This window comes from Pseudonaja textilis, chromosome 2 (assembly GCF_049901715.1).
Source record: "Pseudonaja textilis isolate UNSWEBS1 chromosome 2, rPseTex1.2, whole genome shotgun sequence".
NCBI classification, from domain to species: Eukaryota; Metazoa; Chordata; class Lepidosauria; order Squamata; family Elapidae; genus Pseudonaja; species Pseudonaja textilis.
In genome coordinates, this window is record NC_141991.1 from 158,275,182 (window position 1) to 158,294,972 (window position 19,791).

Genomic DNA, 19,791 nt, shown 5'->3' on the forward strand with positions numbered 1-19,791 from the left:
AGTGGTTGTCAACCAGTGGCCTGTGGCCCACTGGTGGGCCGTGAGAAAATTTTGGTGGGCTGCAGAGAAATCTCACCCCCAGAGCACTCCCTCACAGCACCCCCCCAAAGCAATTAATCCAGGCTGCGCAGAAACACAAGGCTGTGCTGCCCACGTGGCCTGCAGGAATCCTCCCCACCCACTCACTCCTTAACTGGGAACCTTGCCTGCTAAATTGCTATTTTTCCTTTTTCCCACCATCAGCTGTTCTGCTGTGCTGGGAGATTTAGATTAGCTAGAAAGCAGGAAACGGTTGGATTTCTTGCTTTCTAGCTAGTCTTTAGATCTTCGGCTCTGCTTTAAAGCACAACCGAATCTCCCTTAGGACTGAAGTTTCTATTATTCAGTGCAGACTCACGGCAAGCAAATTTGAGAGACTGAGCTAGCCGATGGCAGATAGATAGATCACTGAATGATTCTGTGAGCAACTCAATCTGCCTGCCTGCTTTGCCTGATTTTGGGTAAAAGTTGCTCTTTTTTTAAATAAAAAATTCAATATTTACATGCATGGTGTGTTGTGAGTTAATTTTGTGAGTTTGCTTGCAAGCAAATTTTATGTGACAGACTGAGCTAGCCAATGGCAGATAGATAGATTTCTGAATGAATCTGTGATTCTGTGAGCAACTCAATCTGCCTGCCCGCTTTGCCTGATTTTGGGTAAAAGTTGCTCTTTTTTAAATAAAAAATTCAATATTTATATAAATATTTATAATATTTACATACAAGCCATGCCCAGCCAGTCACATGACCAAGCCACACCCACAAATTAGGCCACACCCACAAAACTGGTTAGCGGTCCCTGGGATTTAAAATTATGAGTTTGGTGGTCCCTGAGGTCCAAACGGTTGGTGACCTCTGCTTTAAAAGGCATAATGGAGGCTCGTGGAATATGTCTTTAGTGACTAAAGGATATATAGTGGAACCTTGTGAATGCTTCTGTCCATGACAAAATCAGGTGATGACCAGAATTTTTGGAAACATTTTGCTTCTGATCGCAAACACATCTTCAGATGAAGACCAAACACAGCCACGGCGATTTTCCCTTCCATGGCGATTTCCCTTTCAGCGCCATTTTTCTGGACTGCACATGCACAGTCGGTTATGCTTACGGTCATGACCAAATCAGGTTGTGACCTAAGTCCTGGAATGGATTACAGTCACAACCTGAGGTTCCACTGTAATTTAATTCCTTTATTCAAAAGGAATAGAAACAAAAGCTAGGGAACAGTTACATCCCTACTCTGAAATCCAGTGAATTTATTTGGTTATACTGTAAAAAGATTAAAATAGAATAAATAAAAGCAATGCCTTTGTTAGAATCCACCATGATTTGCCCAACCAAGTCATTACTGCTTCCAAAAGCAAATTATAAAACTCAAATATATATCGAAAAATGGCTGAGAGAGCTCAGTTGTCCCAATATTTTAGGAGAGAAAAGTTCTGCCAAGCAAGGACCTTTCAAGGCTTATCTTTCTGCTTCAGAGAATGAAGTAAGAAGCAAAGGATCCCTGATTTGATCCTACTCAATAAAGTATAATTAATTGAGGAAGCAGAAATAGTAAGAAGTGACCATTTAACTCCGAAATTTTTAATTTTAAGAGAAGCTAAAGCTAAGTATAATTTAAAAATGTCTTTTCAAGAAAACAGAATAAGAATGATGAGGAGAAGCTAATAGGAAAGGAAGTTCAAGATGGGTGTGAGTCTTTTAATTTGGGGAAAAATGTAGAGAAACAGGAGAGACGAATGTAGCTATAACAGAAGAGAAGATCTGGAAAAAAAGACATATAGGAAATAGAAAGAGGGCTAGATCAACAAGGATTAATATAGAGATATTCTGGAACTGGAGCAACAGTGGCAAGAAAGATAAAACTCAGAATGAATTGTAGTTTGTTTTTTAAAAACATTAAGAACAATAAGAAGAAAAGAAAAACAGAAAAGAATCAATATACCAGCTACACAAGGAAGTGGCAACATGCTAAAAAGTAACAGAAAAAAGAGTTATTCAACTATTTTAGTTCAGTCTTTTCTAACACAAAGTTAGGTGGTCTGACAGGAAATTGTGAAAAGTAGGATGAAGGATGAAAAGGCATGACTGAAATGTTAAATAAATATGATCAGTGAAAACCTGTTTCCGAGGCCAAATGAATTGCATCATATTTACTGAATAAATTAGCTGTTGTCTGGATAAACATTGATGAAATTAAATGAGAAGACTGCAGAATTAGTTGCAATTGTGAGATGGACAAATAAACAAATAAATGTATTCGTCAAAACACAAACTCAAAAACAAAAATACAAAAAATGCAGGGTTTAAAGATAGAAGAGTAAGAAACAGCAATAATGGTTTGCTTATGGTTCCAATTCATGATGTTGGTTATGACTTTTAAAGCCCCTTAAACCACTAACCCCATGAGATTCTGTCCCCATCATTCTAGGTGAAGGGAGATATTACAGACCTGTCAACCAAGGAATTTCAGTGGGTTCAGGAGAATGATTTTTTCTGCTATGGCTCCCGTTCTTTGGAACATCATTCCCCTCAACGTGTGATCCATCCCCACCCTTCTGGCCTTGTGTAAGAGCCTCAAAACCTGCTTCTGCTGATTGCCTTGGGATCTGATGGGGCATTCCATGCTAAAGGTGGTTAGTTTCTATCCATCCCACTGCATTCTGGTGTGTAACCTATTTATTTTTTGTTTATTTTACAATTTAATATTTTCTATGTTTGCTTTTAACCTGCCCAGAGTCACTTGATAGTGACTAAGCAGCATATCAACAAACAAAAAAACAAACATTGTAAAGATGGCTGAATTTGTAGAAGTAACCAAATTCACATGTTTGATCAAGAAGGGAACTATAATTACTTTTATTAAAGACTGGAAATTGGAGGCTGGTTGCTGAGCATCCAAAATATGATTATGACTATGGGGGAAGGGTAGCTGTAGAACATCAGATCTGGATTGTAAATACCTTTTTGGGGTGGGAGTCCATCATAAATTTCAACAGTTACGTTGAGCAAGTCTGTTTTGCCATGTTTTGCAATGGATGCAACTTTCTGTCCTTATGAAGACAATGGAATCCCTCTTTTCCTAAGGACATTTCACAGCTTGACACAGCTAAAGGTCTTTATATAATCAGTGAAGCATATACTGATTTCAAATCAAATCAAATATTTATATTAACCACATGATGATTTTTTTTTGTATTCTTTTTTTTAAACTAATATAGAATGTATTAGCAAGTAGAATAAGAAGGCTGTCCTTATCAGAAACATGAAGGAGTTGTTACCTAGGCAAAAGTATCTTTTAAGCCAAGCAAAGTAACTTTCAGAAATAGATTCCTTCCTGTCAGGCACAAGAAACCAAGAAGCCAGGACAGAGTTCAAAAGTCCTACATGTTTATTCCATTGAACTTATTCACATGAATCTCATCTACTATTAGTCAATACAAATTGGTGCCAGATAAGAGCCAATGAACTTCAAGGGGGCTGGATTTAGATCTCTTTCAGGCGTCTCGGGATTCCAGACTGCTGATGCATTTCATTCGGAAAGAAGGAAAGAAGAGGAGGGAAATCAACACTTGTAAGATTCTGCTACAATAGCTAATCTCAATAAAAATTGTTTTAGTCTTCCTGGGAATTCATTACCTGGTCTGCTCCATCTACAATGTCTTGTTCCTTGGTCTTTTCTAAAAACAGCTTCAACATCTGACATCTCCCTTTTCATGTACAGCTCTAATCTGTATTGGATGATCCTAAACATCATTTTGCTAGTTTCTGAAATTAAGGATATTCTATAGTATTTTGCATAATCTGTTAAGTCTCCTTTCTTTGGTATTGGTATACAGATCAATCACTTCCAATCAGGTGGCCATGGTGTTAACTGTGTACTGAAATTCTATACAGAGAGATGTTAACATCCAAGATGTCTTTGAAAATATCCCCTATTTATAAGTACTTCTAAGCAATAAAGAATTATGCTAAAGCAGCACTCTGGTCATTAGTATATCAGAAGGCTAGAGGAATTGATGGAATACATACAGAAATATGGCAAGTAACAGAAGAACATTCTGTAAAGTTTCTAACAAAATGCCAGCAAATTTAAAGAAAACAGATGGTTGTTTCCAACAAAAAAGCATGGGTCAGATTTAAGTAATCTACACATTAGAATGGACAGTGATGTAATGGCACATAATCAATAATCAAGCATCCATCCAAATTCTTATTTATTTAATTTATATGCCACCCATCTCACTAATAGCTCCTTATTTTTGTAAAAAGACGAGGCAAATGTATATCAGAAAAATCATTTTAAACTAGTTTTCTAATTTTGTGAAAGACAGTAAACAATGTAAACATAATCAAACTAAAAAAATGCTTGCCCAAACAAGGAAAAGATGTGGATGATGCCGTCCTACAGCAATGCAGATATTGCAAACAGGCATAATTAGTAATGATGGTAATTACTTTGACATCTGCTGGAAGACGCATTCTGCTAAGACAGTCCTTCCAGGGATTTCTTAGATGATTGGAACTATTTTATCCTTTAGAGGACAAAGGAAGCCAAAAAAGGATCAAGTATCTTAATACAAACCAATAGGGAAAAGGTAGTCAAGGAAATGAAACTGGACTAGCTGGAACATTAGGACAAAATTAACATTTAAGACTGGAGCTTTTACTTTAATTGAAACGGAGTGCAATATGCAAGCATATTTTGGACTTCAAAAAGTGTGTTTGAATGAATTCAGATCAATTATTTTGTAGGATTTCATCACAGGTAAACATAATAGGAAAAATGAATCTCAAGGTAAAAGGAAGAACACACTGATCAAATAGGGAGACCACCTATCCAGAGAAGTGGTGGACTTCTCTTCAGAAACATTCAAATATAGTAGTCAGTAGGTAGCCATCTGTCAGTGATGCATTAATATGGATTTCTATAGTGAGAAGGCACTTTAAATCACTAGTTTAAATAGCCTCTAAATCTATGAAAAAAAGTCCCACTTCCCCTAAATATTGTTTGCACCAAAATAATTAAGAACTGGAGAAAAGAGCTCTCACTTTTTTCAGGTTGCAGTTTTGTCTCATTTTTCCCCATTAGTAATGTCAAAAAGCTATGAAGACACCATTATTTTGTATTACCTGGATCTTCATAAAATATATTTACTGTGTTTCAGGACTGATAAAAAGAGAAGATTTTATTTAAATGCATTACTGAGTTGGAAATCTTCATTAAATTGTATATGTCTCATTTTTACTGATGGGTAAACCATGTGAGTTTTCTGTCAGCAACAAATACACTGTCAACTTTATGTTTTCATTTATTATGATAATAACTAATAGTGTTTTTATCCAGATTATAATATATAACTAGCTTTCTATTTCTGCCTGTTTTATGTGCATCCAAAGATGCCCATAAAATACTGTTAAAATGCACGTATAAAAAAACATATCCAAAAAACTGTACATCCAAAGATGTACAAAATATAGTGAAAGTAGTGAAAACTCTCAGATGGTCCAGAAAGTATTGAAAGAAACACCAATAACCATACAAAGGTTATACTCATACTCAACAACAACAACAAAAAACCTTTGCTTTGTCTGGACAATACCTATATTGGCAACTGATATAAAATGTAAGCAATGGCAAAAAGATATTTTCAAATTTATTTGGCAAGGCAAGAAAGCAAGAATTAAATATAAACTGCTGCAGGATATTAAAGAAAGAGAGGATTACTAGACATGAAATTGTATATTGTTTAGTATTAATAAAAATGGGTGACTAAGAAATAAGTAATTATTGGAATTGGAAAGACATGATTAAGATTTGGTTGGTATGGCTATTTGTGGTACCATAAAATTACGGTTAATGTAGACTTTAAAAATAATTTTATTAGATTTGCCATATTGAGAATTTGGAACAGGTACAAGGCAAAATTGCCTTCCAACATCCCTTTATGGTTTTAATCTCAAGAAGCTTATTTGAGAAGTGAAATGATATTTATGCAAAAATAGTTAACATATGCTGATCTGCTGAACTTTTCCCAAAGAGAATTTAAATTTAAAACAAGAGAAAATGTAAGAGTTGGAAGGCTTTACACTCCATTGGTTTCTCTGTGAAGGTTAATAAGAAAAATTATGAATCTGAAAATGGTGAGACTGGATTTGATGTGGAGTTGTGTATAGATGATGATCGCATTATTGCTAAGATGTACAAACCTTTATTAAAAATGGATACAGAGGATGAGTAAGTTAAAGTGTATGATAAAATGCGTAAAACATTTTGGATATAATATATAGTTGGATCAATAGTAGAGTATGTGAAAGAAAGGGTTGAAGTAATTTTTTTTAAAAAATGATGGGTTGCTAGTATATGATGCCTGATAAGCTGTCAAAAATGTACAAGGGAATTCCAGATATTTGTTGGAAATGTGATCAAACAGATGGCACACTTTTTACCTTTGGTGGACATGCAAGAATGCTAGAAAATACTGGGATCATGTATATATTTTGATTTAATAGATTTCAAAAATGAATGTAAACAAATTTTTCTTTCGGCTTAATGAACAAGCAAATGGAAACATCTTATGAAACTTTGCTTTTATATATGATAAAAGGGGTCCCATTTACTGTTTTCCAGCTACCTAGCTACCTGGGAACGATGTTGTAGTTTAGAAGTGGATCACAAGCGTACAGAAGATCCAAGGCTCAATCTTGGTCTTCCATCATTCCAAGAAGGTTTGAATATTTCAGCTTCTGGATAAGCTGGTAGGCTTAAGCAATAAGCTCTCTAAGCATTTCTTGTTCCTCTTGCCTTTCATACAGTGATCAAAATAGTGTTGACATTTAATCAGCTTTAATTAGTACTAGTCGCATTGCAAGGTTACTCAAAGCATCTTATAAGCATCTGGATAAATCCCACATAATCCGATTGGGCAGTCATCCACTGAGACAAGTATACTTAGACAAGAAAGGTCACAGCCACAAGTTCATAAGAAACACTCTGGGAGATGGGTAGAAAATTAAGTGAATGACTGTAAGACAGTGGTGGGATTCAAATTTTTTTACTACCTGTTCTGTGGGCATGGCTTGGTGGGCGTGGCAGGGGAAGGATACTGTAAAATCTCCAGTCAGAGGTGTTATTTGCTGGTTCTCCAAACTACTCAAAATTTCTGCTACCAGTTCTCCAGAACTGGTCAGAACCTACTGAATACCACCTCTGCTGTAAGATATACATAAATGATGAAACATTAGTGCAAATAAATAAATCTGTGTACTTTGGTACAAGGAAAAGTGGTAAATATGGGAAAGTGTATAGAGAAATTTTACGAAATGCAAATATTAATAAGAAAGGCTATGGGTAATGGATGATCTGTTTTGAAGATTGATTGTTTACTGAAAGAAATGAAAATGGCTGTGCATAAGAATGTACTTCTGCCTACTTGTATGGAAGTGAAAACTGAATTTGACAGGAGAAGTAAACAGTAATAGGTTACTTAAATCTTGGTGAGAACCCAAGAAAAAGGTTGGAGATTAATGTGTGCTCATGAATGTGGACTGAAAACATGAGTAACTAGTATGAAAGTAGTATATTGAGATTGTCAAGAATAAAAATGAGGATCCAACTGCAAAATAAATATACTGCAGGAGAAGTAGTAAATGAGTCTAAGAGAAGGGGAAGATTGAGGAAGTCATGGTTTGATAGAATTGGGAAATTTAAAGAAAAAAATGCAATATATGAATTGATGTACACGGTGAAACTAAGGATGGTTTCTAAAATAGAAAGACAGATAAAGTATAATGAATAACAGTGATGCAAATGGTGTATACATATATGCTATGTTTATGTCATGTATATATGATAATATATTTATATGTGAATATGCTTCATATTCGAGTTTAATTTTTAGTGTTTTAAGCATGATCTAGTCTATACATTATAACACTCATTGTATTTGTTTGCTTCAGAAATATATTTCAAAATGAAAGTCTATGAAAGTATGAACTTTTTAAATGTCTTTCTAAGTAGGAACTAAACACTTGTTCTTTTAACAAAGATACCTTATTTTTTTCCATTTCATTCCAGTATTAGCTACCTATTCTTCTTCTATGTTATCACAGTGGACCTTGGCAAACAAATGAACTTTGATTTAAGATGAATCGGGAGACATTTCTTTAAAAACAAAACATTATATAGATTTACAAAGATCAGTGTCTTGAATAAAGCTATGCACAAAAAATCAATTTGCACATGCAGTTTCTTAGGTGAGAATCAGAAACAGTTTCTGTTTCCAGGGACCTGTGAAGGAGAAAGTGAAGAATGGTATTAAAAAGGTATTCTTTACAAATGCTAACAGATTTATCAAGGGAATAACACAGATTTCAGCTAATATAAACAATGATTGTTCTGAGAAGAAAATGGGTAAAGGAGGGGAAAATGCAAACACAGTTGTTCCATGGATTGAAGGCAAAGATGTGGGAAAAAAATCTGTCTTGCTATGAAAAAAGTGACAAAATTTTGGTTACTGGTAGTGGACAAAATAAGTACAAAACAGGTTTTTGATATATTTAACAATTTAAATGACTATAAAATGTGACATTATTGTACCAGATGACTTATGAAAACTATATTTTGATAAGAAGACCTGATACATATTCAGCAGGGTCTAGGACAGCTGGCCGTAGCCAACTCATCATGGCCATCTCATCCTGGTGAACATGGCATGGCCAGTTCACCATGGCCAGAAAACTCGCTGTTGCCAACTTGCCACAGGACAATCCACATGGGATTGCAATAGATGTTATATGCACTGTTTCTTCAATATTATCTCCATTTTTGTCAATGGAAATAATGTTGAAGAAACAGTGGCAGAAAACATTTATTGCTTTGAGTTATTCTGTGTGGAACTGTCCCACAGTGAATTGTCCTGTGGCGACTTGACCACAGCGAGATGGCCATACTAGTTTAGTTATGGTAAGATCAGTGGTGTGTTTCAAAATAGTTTAACACTGGTTTGGTGGGCGTGGCTTGGTGGGCGTGCTTTCCATGCACACATGCCTAACGTGCACTTTGCGCAGGCGCAGAGGCTTTCCGACTCACCTCCTGCAATCCTGCGCTCTCCCTGTCGCTTCAGCAGCTGATGCACAGCAATCTGCTGTGACGCACAAAGCAGCTGCATTTCAAAAGCAGGAAATAAAGGTCAGTATGGGAGCCAGGGTGGGTGGGTGGGCCCAACAGCAGCTCCAGCAGCTCCTCAGAGAGAACCGGTTCAGTATCCACAAAACTTCAGCGCTACAGGTACACCAGAACCGGGCCAAACTGGTAGAATACCACCACAGGGTAAGATGGCCATGGTGAGTTGGCCACAGTGAGTTATCCCATTCCGCACAACACATCAGAAATGAGGCTAACTCTACTGATGAACTCTAGTTCTTCTGTTTTGCACTGAAAACTGTAACTCCTCATTTCATTTATAACTACTGACATGAAAAACAGTAGCTATTAGGCCATTTACTCTGGATAAAATTCAACATATGAGGGGCAGAATGAAGTTGTACTGGTGACTTCACTGAAAAGCCAACTTCCACAAATATAGCTCCATGTCTACAGTGAAATAGGTAGGTTCTAGATGCAAACGTTTGGTAAGATTATGATTTATCTCTACATGATCAGCTGTATTTTCCAGGATCACCTCGAGGGAATAGAAAAAGGGGCAGTTTTGGAGGATGCCACACTGCAGTGTAAGCCCTGCCCCTTCTGTACATGCATGCACATTCCAAGTGTATGAGGTTTACATCTTAATGCTCTGTTTGCTATCCTGACTCCTCATTTGCCCCACGAACATTCCTGGTTTCTAGACATCCCTCACGGAAACCTAGCACATGAACAGGAACAATGTGTCCTAGGAAATTGAAATGCTTCCTATGACAACATCCTAGCTTTGGCATAGCACAATATTATTCTAAAACAACAGTCCCCAACCTTTCCGGCTCTGTGGACTGGAAGCAGCAGTAGCAGAAATGGTGGTGGAGTGGAAGAGGGGATAGTTTTGTGCAAGTGGCAGGTGCGTGACACGAAATTTCATTTGCGCAAGTGGAGCTTAATGTGTGAGTGTGCACTCCTGCTGCTGGCACCAATGGAGTTTTGCGTGCTCACCTGCTCAGCTGCTGCTTGTGTGGCCGGGGGTTGGGGTCCCTTATTTTAAAGCATCTGATCAATAGATCTTCATATAAAGATGGAATTATTTTTTTTCTATCCCCAAAAGATGTTGCTATATGATTCCATTTATATAAAAGCACAACAGGTAAAAAGCAGACTGCATCTATTTGCATAGAAGAGCCAGCAAATCAAAGCATAGTACCTTCCCAAACCACTCAGGTTTCACTTAGGATCAGTGCTTTGAAGATTACTAAGGTTCTGTATTTCTAGTCTCTGAGCTCTCAAGATTCAAAGCTCTTTATATTTGCCTATTCCTGAGTCAAAGAGAAAGTTCAAGGGAGATGGGTGGTTTCTAAATTTGATATATAAAATAAAAATAAAAGCCCATGATGGACCTAAGATCTCCCTATTCAGACAGTGTATGGTTTGTCAGGGCATTTAGCATGACTGCTGATACTTCATCATAACAAATATGTATTGGCAATCCCTTGGAAGAAGAGGTGTGGCAGGAGATCTTAAACTATCCCCTCAAATCTACTGGTTTTAGTATTTATCTTTCTCATGACAGTTTTGTTACATTTTGGGGTGTGCAAAAACTGGCTGTTTTGTGGGTACTGCAGACTGTGGAAGGCTATGACAAGTGTGAAAATTCTACTATCTTGTGATGCTCTGGAAGTTGTTGTTATATCCTGTTATGATACTGCCAGAGAAGACATAAGGAAAAAGTTGGCATCTAGCAAGTTACTTCTCTAGAAACTTTTAAAGACAATTAATTGCCTCCTCAAAAGCAAACAATCCTTAAAAATATTTTTTCTTTTTAAGAAACAGACTTGACAATGAGTGAAATCCTAACTTTCCCAGTACAGTATGCTGTTGTTCAAGGAGACAACAGATTATTTTAGTTATTTATGATCAATCATTTGAAGGTGAAAAGATCACAGTAATTAAACACCCTGAACAAAAAGAGGTTACTTTATTTGAGAGGAATGGTGGTGGTGGTTGCCTTTTTAATTTTTGTGGGGTTGTTATTTCAGGGTTGGCAGCAAGTAGTGCTGCTATGGCAACAAACAAGGAATTCAAGGCCATAAATTGATCTAGGATACCAATTTGTTTGTTACCAAAGTGACTCTCTCTTTAGATAGCACCGTTGTCTGAGTTGAAAAACCTATACTGATCTCCAGTGCTTCATAGATACAATAGAGTTGAAGATTTTAGTTCTAATCTTTAAAGCGGTAGATGGTTCATTGTCTAACTAACTGAGGACTAGACTTTTAATATGAATTTCTCACACTAACTTGAGCAAAAGAAATCCCCTTAAATATATCCTTACCTCTGGAGGCACAACACAGCACAAATATGTTTGTTGATATATGGAACAGAACATTTTCTTGCATTGTTCCTTAAACTATGGAACAAAAATCTAACTCCCCACTATTCTGCCTTGAGGAAAGATGCTTGAGACGTTAGATTAGTACAAAATATCAGATTAAATTGAGGCTGGGTAGTTGAGTCAATCTTATTGTAGGAATCCATATTTGCCTCTGAATAGCATGTAACATTTGTCATCATATTAAGCCATAACAAAGATGGATTTATTCAGACAGGACATTTTAAATAGATGCAATTTAGGGTGCTACCCAGTATTTGAACTGAATTAAGTTGATTTGAACTTTTTGTAAAACAACACTTAAACTATTTTACAAGGCCTTATTAGCTCCTTTGCCAACCCCGTTGTTCAAATGGCTCAGTATAAATTGAGATAGACAGATAGACTGGCCATATATACTTTGGATACACTTTATTGTGGGAATGATGCCACTTCTTTTAGTAAAATTGCCAAAATGGGCATGACCAAAAATCTATTACATATCTATTCATTCAGTTTCCAACTCAGATCTGCTCCCTTCATTCAATCATTAACTCAATTACTTCAAATACTTTCCTCTTTCCCAAAATGACTCTTCTCTGAGAATCTTCAAATTCTTTCTCTTCTAGCAATTGTTCAATAGAAATAGGCATTGTTCTTCTAACAACTTAATCCTATGCAAGCCGCTATTTATTTAGAAATAAAATGAATAAAATCAATGAGGCTTATTTGCGGCTGAATAAGATTTCAGCCTAAAATGTCTCAGATATTACCCATTTCAGAAACCTTTCATTTTAAGAAATATTCTCAAATATTATTATACTCATTTGGATAGATGAAGAATACATTATATTCTGAAAGCCAGTTATCAAATTTAGTTTTGTGAAAATCCCACAATTGTGATGGAGTAAATGCAAAGTTGTTCAAACAATAATGTTTGAAATTGTTTTACACTGAAAGAAGGTATGGGAGGATTGTTCTGAGAGTAATTACAAAAGAACAGTGCAGAAATGATATTTTCACAATAAAAATATAGATTTTGTGAATAATTAAGCAATAATTAAACTACAATAATTAAGCAATAATTAAACTGCAAGCAATAATTAAATTACAAATTCATGCTAAGTACTGCAGAAGTTCCCATCTCTTTATATAAGAAAAAGAGTGCTGAAACAGACCAAAATGTTATCTTTGTCCCTCAACTAATTTTCAACACAGGTAATCCACATTTACCAACTGCCTCTTTTAGCAACTCTTTGCAGTTAATGACAATGATGAAAAAGTAACTCTGTGACCAGTCCTCACATTTATGAGCTTCACAGGTCTGTAAATCAAAGGAAAGCTGAAGGAAGATTGTAATCCCAATTGTGATGCTAAACTAGGATTACCTGTGTTAACCAATGAAATACCTGCAGATCCCAAAAGGAAAATATGGAAACAATCTTCCTTGGTTGTCCTCGTTCAGAAATTGGAATGTTGGAATACAGGTAGTTCTCAGTTTATAAGCAGGACCGGAATTTTGGTTGTAAGTCACTGCAGTTGTAGGTTGAATCACCATGTGACCAGATCGAATTTTATGACCATTTTTAAAATGGTCATAAAGCGAGTCACTGTGGTCATTAAGCAAATCCCATGGTCATTAAGAAAAACATGCTGTCATTAGTTTGAATCAACTTTCCTCCATGGTAGTTTTTGCCAGAAACCAGAAAAAAAAGGGGAGGAGGGAATTGAAATCAGGCGGCTGTGGGACACGGCAATCGGACATAAATGTGAGCCAACTGCCAAACATCCAAGTTGCAATCGTGTGATTGAAACGGGGCATGTGTGACATTTTGTGACGGTCAGAACTGCATTACAGGCTGTAAGAGTAGTAACTTTGGACTGTCTTTATACAAACGGTCGTAAACTGAGGACTACCTGTATACTCTTTCAGAACCATTAAGGAATATAGCCATAAGGCTATAATTACTGTGAAATAAATAAAACTATTGGGGATGGGGAAATGGAACTAGATGGCTTCCTGTTGAGAACCACAATTCTACATTAGTCAACTTCTCTACTGTACACGACTCCTCAGTTTGTCAGAAGCCACTTATGTGAGCATGAGAGAACCTAAAAAACTGAATGCCAACAATTATAGCAATTTGGTATTCAGATCAACAATATTCCACCAACTATAATAGCAACGGCAATAGTAATAATAATACATACTGTAAGGGACACATTCGTATTGCACTTCCAAGTACTTGTATGTTCCTGGACAAGGGTCAGGAAACACATCTGGGCCAGCAACCACTGCACACTGGGTCCGGTTGCTACACCTGAAAAATGGGAATAAAAATGAGAATAAAAATTGGAGTAACACAGCTAATAATTCCAAAGCCTAGGCAACATTCAGGATAATATTTCATTAATTCAAAAATATTATGACTACAGTACTTTAGAAAGATACAGCTGTTTTAAAGACAAGCTTGATTCCTGGTGACTTCAGACATGTACCCATGGATTTTTCTTGGCACTAATACTGCCATCTGTTAAAAGCAGAAAACCCTCCAATTTAACGCCATACGTTTGCTTGGTCTGTCTGTCTGTCTGAATACATTTTATATGGCTATCTTTCTCCCTCCCTTATCCATCCATCCATCCATCCATCCATGAAAGCTGCCTGATACTTTAAGGAAGCATCACAATAAAAAAATAAGAATCAATGTAATAAAAATTTATGTCTAGAACAGGAAATCACCTCTGTTGTATCGATTTTAAATAATTATTTAGTTTTTTTTAGTAAAAGTACCTAAACTGATGGCAAAAAGTTTAACTTAAAACAAAATTCAAATGCACTATTTTAAAGATAGAGAGATAGATAAAGATAGCTATAAAATATATTCAAATTAGCAGTTCAGAATGCCGAAAGTTAATCAACTAAAAACTAGCAACATACAAGTCATTATTTTGTGCCTGAAAACAGAGCTGTAGATGGAATCAAGTTATTCAGGGTCTTGATAGTTATGCTTCAGATCATACTAGTAATCAATGAGTTGGAATAAAAATAATAAAGTGATGGCCCAAGGTGACCAGTTAGCTTTGTGTTCAAAATGGGATAGAACTCTTAGTTTCCAAGTGTCTAACTTGATGCCTTAACCACTACACCAAACTGGCTCTCTAATAACCTAAAGTGTATCCTAGAGACCCCAACCCAGTGTTGAGATTCAGCCGGTTCTCACCAGTTCACCCGAACAGTTAGTTAATTGCTTATGCAGTTCGGAGAATCGGCTGAAAATAAAGTGCAAGAGAGGTTTTTTTCTTCTCTCTCCCTTCAGTTAAGAGCTCCAGGCAGATTGCCAAGAACCACTTAACAATTCAGCTGGAATGCAGCTGACACACACTGAATAAAGTCAATAAACAACAGAAACTGACAGGAGTAGGGCAGGGAAACCCACCAATCACCCATCTTGGGATAGGATTAACCTCTTTCCTTCAGGAAGAAGGACAAGATTACAAATATTTTCATTATAAAGAGTATTAAGTAACATTTCTGTGATCAGCTGATACTCCCTGGAGTTCCCCAAGACCTTTTATGCTGCAGTGTTGGCTACTTCTTGTTTTTTTCTGGGGGAAAAAGGCACAGGAGAGGACAATGATGCTGCTTGATCATACAGACCATGAATTTAATGCATGTGTGGTCCAGCCAGCTGTATTGCTTCTCCTGTGAGGTACCAAATTTAGAACATAGAGAACATAGAATAGAATTGGAAGGGTTAATGGCTTTTGGCAGCATGCCCAGGGTTTCAATTAGCATGGCCAGTTGCTCTTAGTTTCTTCCTCAGCTGCTGCATTTGCTTTGGGGTTGACATTTTTTTTAAAAAAGGGGGAATGGCTGTTTTAAGTTTTCTGCATTGTTTTAGTAGTTCCGTTTGGGGTATACTTCCCTCACTCTTTTGGAAAGACTCTAATGATGGAGCACTCACAACTTCTGAAGGCAAGCTACTCCATTGGTTGATTGGTCTCACCCTTAGGAAATTTCTCCTTAATCCTAGGTTGCTTCTCTTTTTGGTTAGTTTCGATCCATTGTTTCTTGATGTGCTTTTTTTGGTGTTTTGGAAAATGGATTGACTTCCTCATTTTTGTAGGAGCCCCCAAATTTCCTGACAGAACAATTAATCAGTGGAACCACTTGCCTCCAGGAACTGTGACGTTTTTGGTTGATTGCTCCAACACTGGATGTTTTTAAAAAGAGATTGGATAACCATTTGTCTGAAGGGTGTAGGGTTTCCTGCTTAAGCAGGGGGTTGGACTAGAAGACCTCCAAGGTTCCTTCCAACTCTGCTTGTCAGCCTTCAAGATCTTCTGCTACTGCTTTGCGTCTTTTGGCTGCCATAAAGTAATGGTGGGAGGAGGGGGAATTGTCTCGGAAGAGAACTGGAGGTGTTACATTCTTGTATTGTATATATGGAGAATGGGGGGGGGGGAGTATAAATTCCTGCTTTAGGTTTCTATTTCTGGCTTGGCTTTATTTTCTCTGTGCAACTGCAAATCTTTATCAAAAAATGCCAAGGTCAATGGACAGAGGCCTTATCACCACCTGAAGATGTCCACATGATCATATCCAGAACTTTTAATTGGAAGAATCTTTTGAACTTTCGGGGGTGGGAACAATTCCATCATTTTGTATATATGATCTGCGCGCCTAATTTCTCAGATTCAGAATTTTACCTGAAGCTACCACTTCAATTTTCAGTAAAAGATTTCTTTCCTCTAATCTATGGAGTCTAAGTATTTCTTTCTTGGATTTTGAATGGAGCACAGACTGACACTTCTATTCTATTCTATTCTATTCTATTCTATTCTATTCTATTCTATTCTATTCTATTCTATTCCATTCCATTCCATTCCATTCCATTCCATATATTGGAACAGTGCTATTTTATTGTGAGTTGGACTAAGGAAAAATTTCCTAAGGGTGAGACCAATCAAGTTGGCCACACCCACCCAGTCACATGCCCACCTAGCCATGCCCACCCAGAGCAGAGAACTGGTTGTTAAATTATTTGAATCCCACCACTGCCCCAACCGTTTCACTTAATTCACAATTCACTTAACAGCTACCTTGCTTTGAAACATAAATTTGTGGCTTCTTTGTGGTTGTAAGTTGAGGACTACCTGTATTTGAAGAATTTTTACATTCCCTGCAAAAACAAGTATTTTTGTAAATATTTCAATGCAACTCCATTTTGAAGTTACATTAAAAAAATAATGTTTATACCCTAGTCATTAAATGGCATCCTGATTATTAAATGTCTACAAATTATGATTAAGTACATTTTATATAGCTAAAGTATCTCTCTGTATTTCATAGTTTTTATTTTAAGTTTTGATCTTAGTTTATGGAGTCAAAATGTGTAATTCCTTTTTTATTTTCCTGTTAATTGCCAACCTTATAAATATTTACTACTATTTCTATAATAGTTACCTAATGTATATTTTATATCATATAAAGTTCTTATTTGCTAAAGTGTTTTGAAATAGTAACAACTCCACAAACAAATCTGTCTCTCAACATATTCTAGGCAACACTTCCAAAAAATGTGATAAAAGGTATATCGGTAAAGTTTTTTTGATCAATAGTAATACTATTTTTCTTTCTTTTTCTGTCAAGGAATTTAAAATTATCACTATTCTGGTTTCTTTTGAATTGATTTGCACAGAAAAGGACATAAATATCTCAGCAACATAGGTCTCAGGGAATGTAAAAAGGTATAAGTTTAACTAAAACACATAAATAGAAATGTTAACTTTTCCTTCTCCATATATTAGTTATTTCATCTAGTAGAAAACTGACCCTATTATGCCATATATTATTGCCAGTCCTTCATCTCAGTTCCTCAGTTTTTGCAAAAAATGACATAATAAGCTTTTATTTTGTCTTTGGTGTATAGTTGCAGTTTATATTATATTTTGCCTGAAAAGAAGCAGCATTTTATTTATCTGTAATACGAACAAAGAATCTATTTATTTGCCTCAAATCTGAAAAGCTGTAATAAGCAGACGATTCAAGGGATCTGCCAAGTTATTTATTTACTGGAATGTATTAGTAGTGGTAGTTTTATCATAATTTATGATTATTCCTTTTAAAATCAGGGTATTTAACCAATATATGTAGGAAACCAACTACAATAGTAATGGGGAACTTTAACTACCTTGACATCAACTGGGAGACACTCTGCAGCACTCCTGATTCTTGCACCCACCTAGTTGACAACTTCATCACCCAAAAGGTTGAGAAGGCAATTATGAGGCAGCTATACTGGACCTTATTCTTACCAACAGTGAAAAAGTGATAGAGGGAATTGAATTTTCAGGAATTTTAGGGGAGAGTGACCATGCCATATTATAATTCAATATAAAACAGACACAAGCATAGAATATAATTAAAACAGTGTCTTAGACTTTAAAAGAGCTTGTTTTAATAAAAACAGAGAGAGTTTGGGAAGGATTCCATGGATGAAAATCTTAAAGGGGGAATCAACTCAAGAAGCTTGGGAAACTCTAAAAAATAGAATTATAGTCCAGTCCAGTTCAATTTCACTAAAAAAGAAAAACGAGAAAACCAAGAAAAAAACAGCATGGTAGCATAAAGAACTCTCAAACCAACTGAGAGAAAAAAAGGATAAGTACAAAAAAATGGAAAGAGGAATACATAACCTAAGGCAGAATACCCACAAATAGCCTGAATCTGCAAAGATGAAGTTAGGAAAGCTAAAGCTTTGAACAAAGTAAGACTTGCAACAAATGTTAAAGCAATAAAAACAATTTCTTTCAACAAAATAAAAAACACGACAAAAGTCAAAGATTGGTCCACTAATCGGAGAAGATGGCAAAGAAGTAATAGGCAGCAGAGAGAAAACAGAACTGCTTATTTCATACTTTGCAAAAAGTATCACGCACAAACAACTAATACTCAACTCACCAAAAGCAGAACTGTAAATGACAGGTTAGGAATGCAAATTAAAATATGCAAAAATAAGGCAAGATAACACCTGTTATCTCTAGATGGATTTAAACCACAGGGTCCTGATGGACTAAATCCCAGAGTTCTGAAGAAACTGGTAAATGTGATTTCAGAACTATTGAAACATATCTTTCAAAGTTCTTGGAACAACGGGATATTACCTGTGATCTGGAAAAGAGCTGATGTAGTTCCCATTTCAGAAAAGGGAAAAACAAATCCAGGAAATTGCAGACCAACCAGTCTGACATCAATACCTGGGAAGATTTTGGCAAAGATAACCAAGCAACAAATCTGCGAACACCTACAAGCAAACAAAGTTATAACCAGTAGCCAATTATGCCAAATGAATCTTATTTCATTCTTTGTCAAATTGACTAAATCAGTGGATCAGTGAAATGTTGTGGACATAGTATACTTAGGTTTCAGTAAGCATTTGATAAAGTAAACCACAACCTACTTATATGTATTCGAGTATTGGTCTAGCAAATGTTTTGTACGCTCTAGTTAGTAGTGTGATATTACCAGAGAAAAAGCTACATAAGATTAGGTTAACAACTCTTAATGCCTTTTTGGCTATGTAGTTACAGTAGGCTCTAGCACTTAGATCAGGGGTGGGCAAACTACGGCCCGGGGGCCACATCCGGCCCGTTGGTCTTTCTAATCCGGCCCGCCGAAGATTGGTACAGAATTAAGGTTTGATGTGAATGATTGAATGATTGCATTCATTTGATTTTGACTTGTAATGACAGGCATTTCGACACCAGGTGGCGGCCTGACTGTCAAATTTTAAAAGTCAATGAGGCCCCCGAGCCAAAAAGTTTGCCCACCCCTGACTTAGATCATTAAAGATGAGTATTCCAAGGTCCTTCACAGAGCTTGGATCATTAACAAGGTCTTGCCTATTCAGCTTGTATTTTATTTTCTGATTTTTTTTGCCAATATATAAGACAAAGCATTTATTTGTTGAGATTTGAAATTGCCATTTGTTTGACCATTCTGATACATAGTCGAGGTCTTTTTGAAGGGTAGCAGTATTGTCTGTGGTATTGAACAGCTTTACATCATCAGCGAAGATAATACAGTTGCTCTTAATATGATCACAGAGGTCATTTATGTAGAGTATGAAGAGAATTGGTCCTAGAACACTGCCTTGGGGGACACCACTATTGACAGGTACAGAATCTGATAGGACATTCCCAATTTTGACCATTTGTTGTCTGTTT

The 19,791-nt window shown here is 36.3% G+C and overlaps 1 protein-coding gene across 26 annotated transcripts in view; it reads right to left on the reverse strand.

The window, feature by feature from the left end:
- ADGRL3 (adhesion G protein-coupled receptor L3) overlaps window positions 1-19,791 on the reverse strand; it is a 568,292-nt gene that overhangs the window by 280,238 nt on the left and 268,263 nt on the right. For all 26 annotated transcript variants that reach the window (XM_087926212.1, XM_087926209.1, XM_087926207.1 and 23 more), the window contains one exon: window positions 13,771-13,880. In XM_087926212.1, coding sequence (XP_087782338.1) covers window positions 13,771-13,880 — 110 coding nt within the window. The remainder of the gene's footprint in view (window positions 1-13,770; window positions 13,881-19,791) is intronic.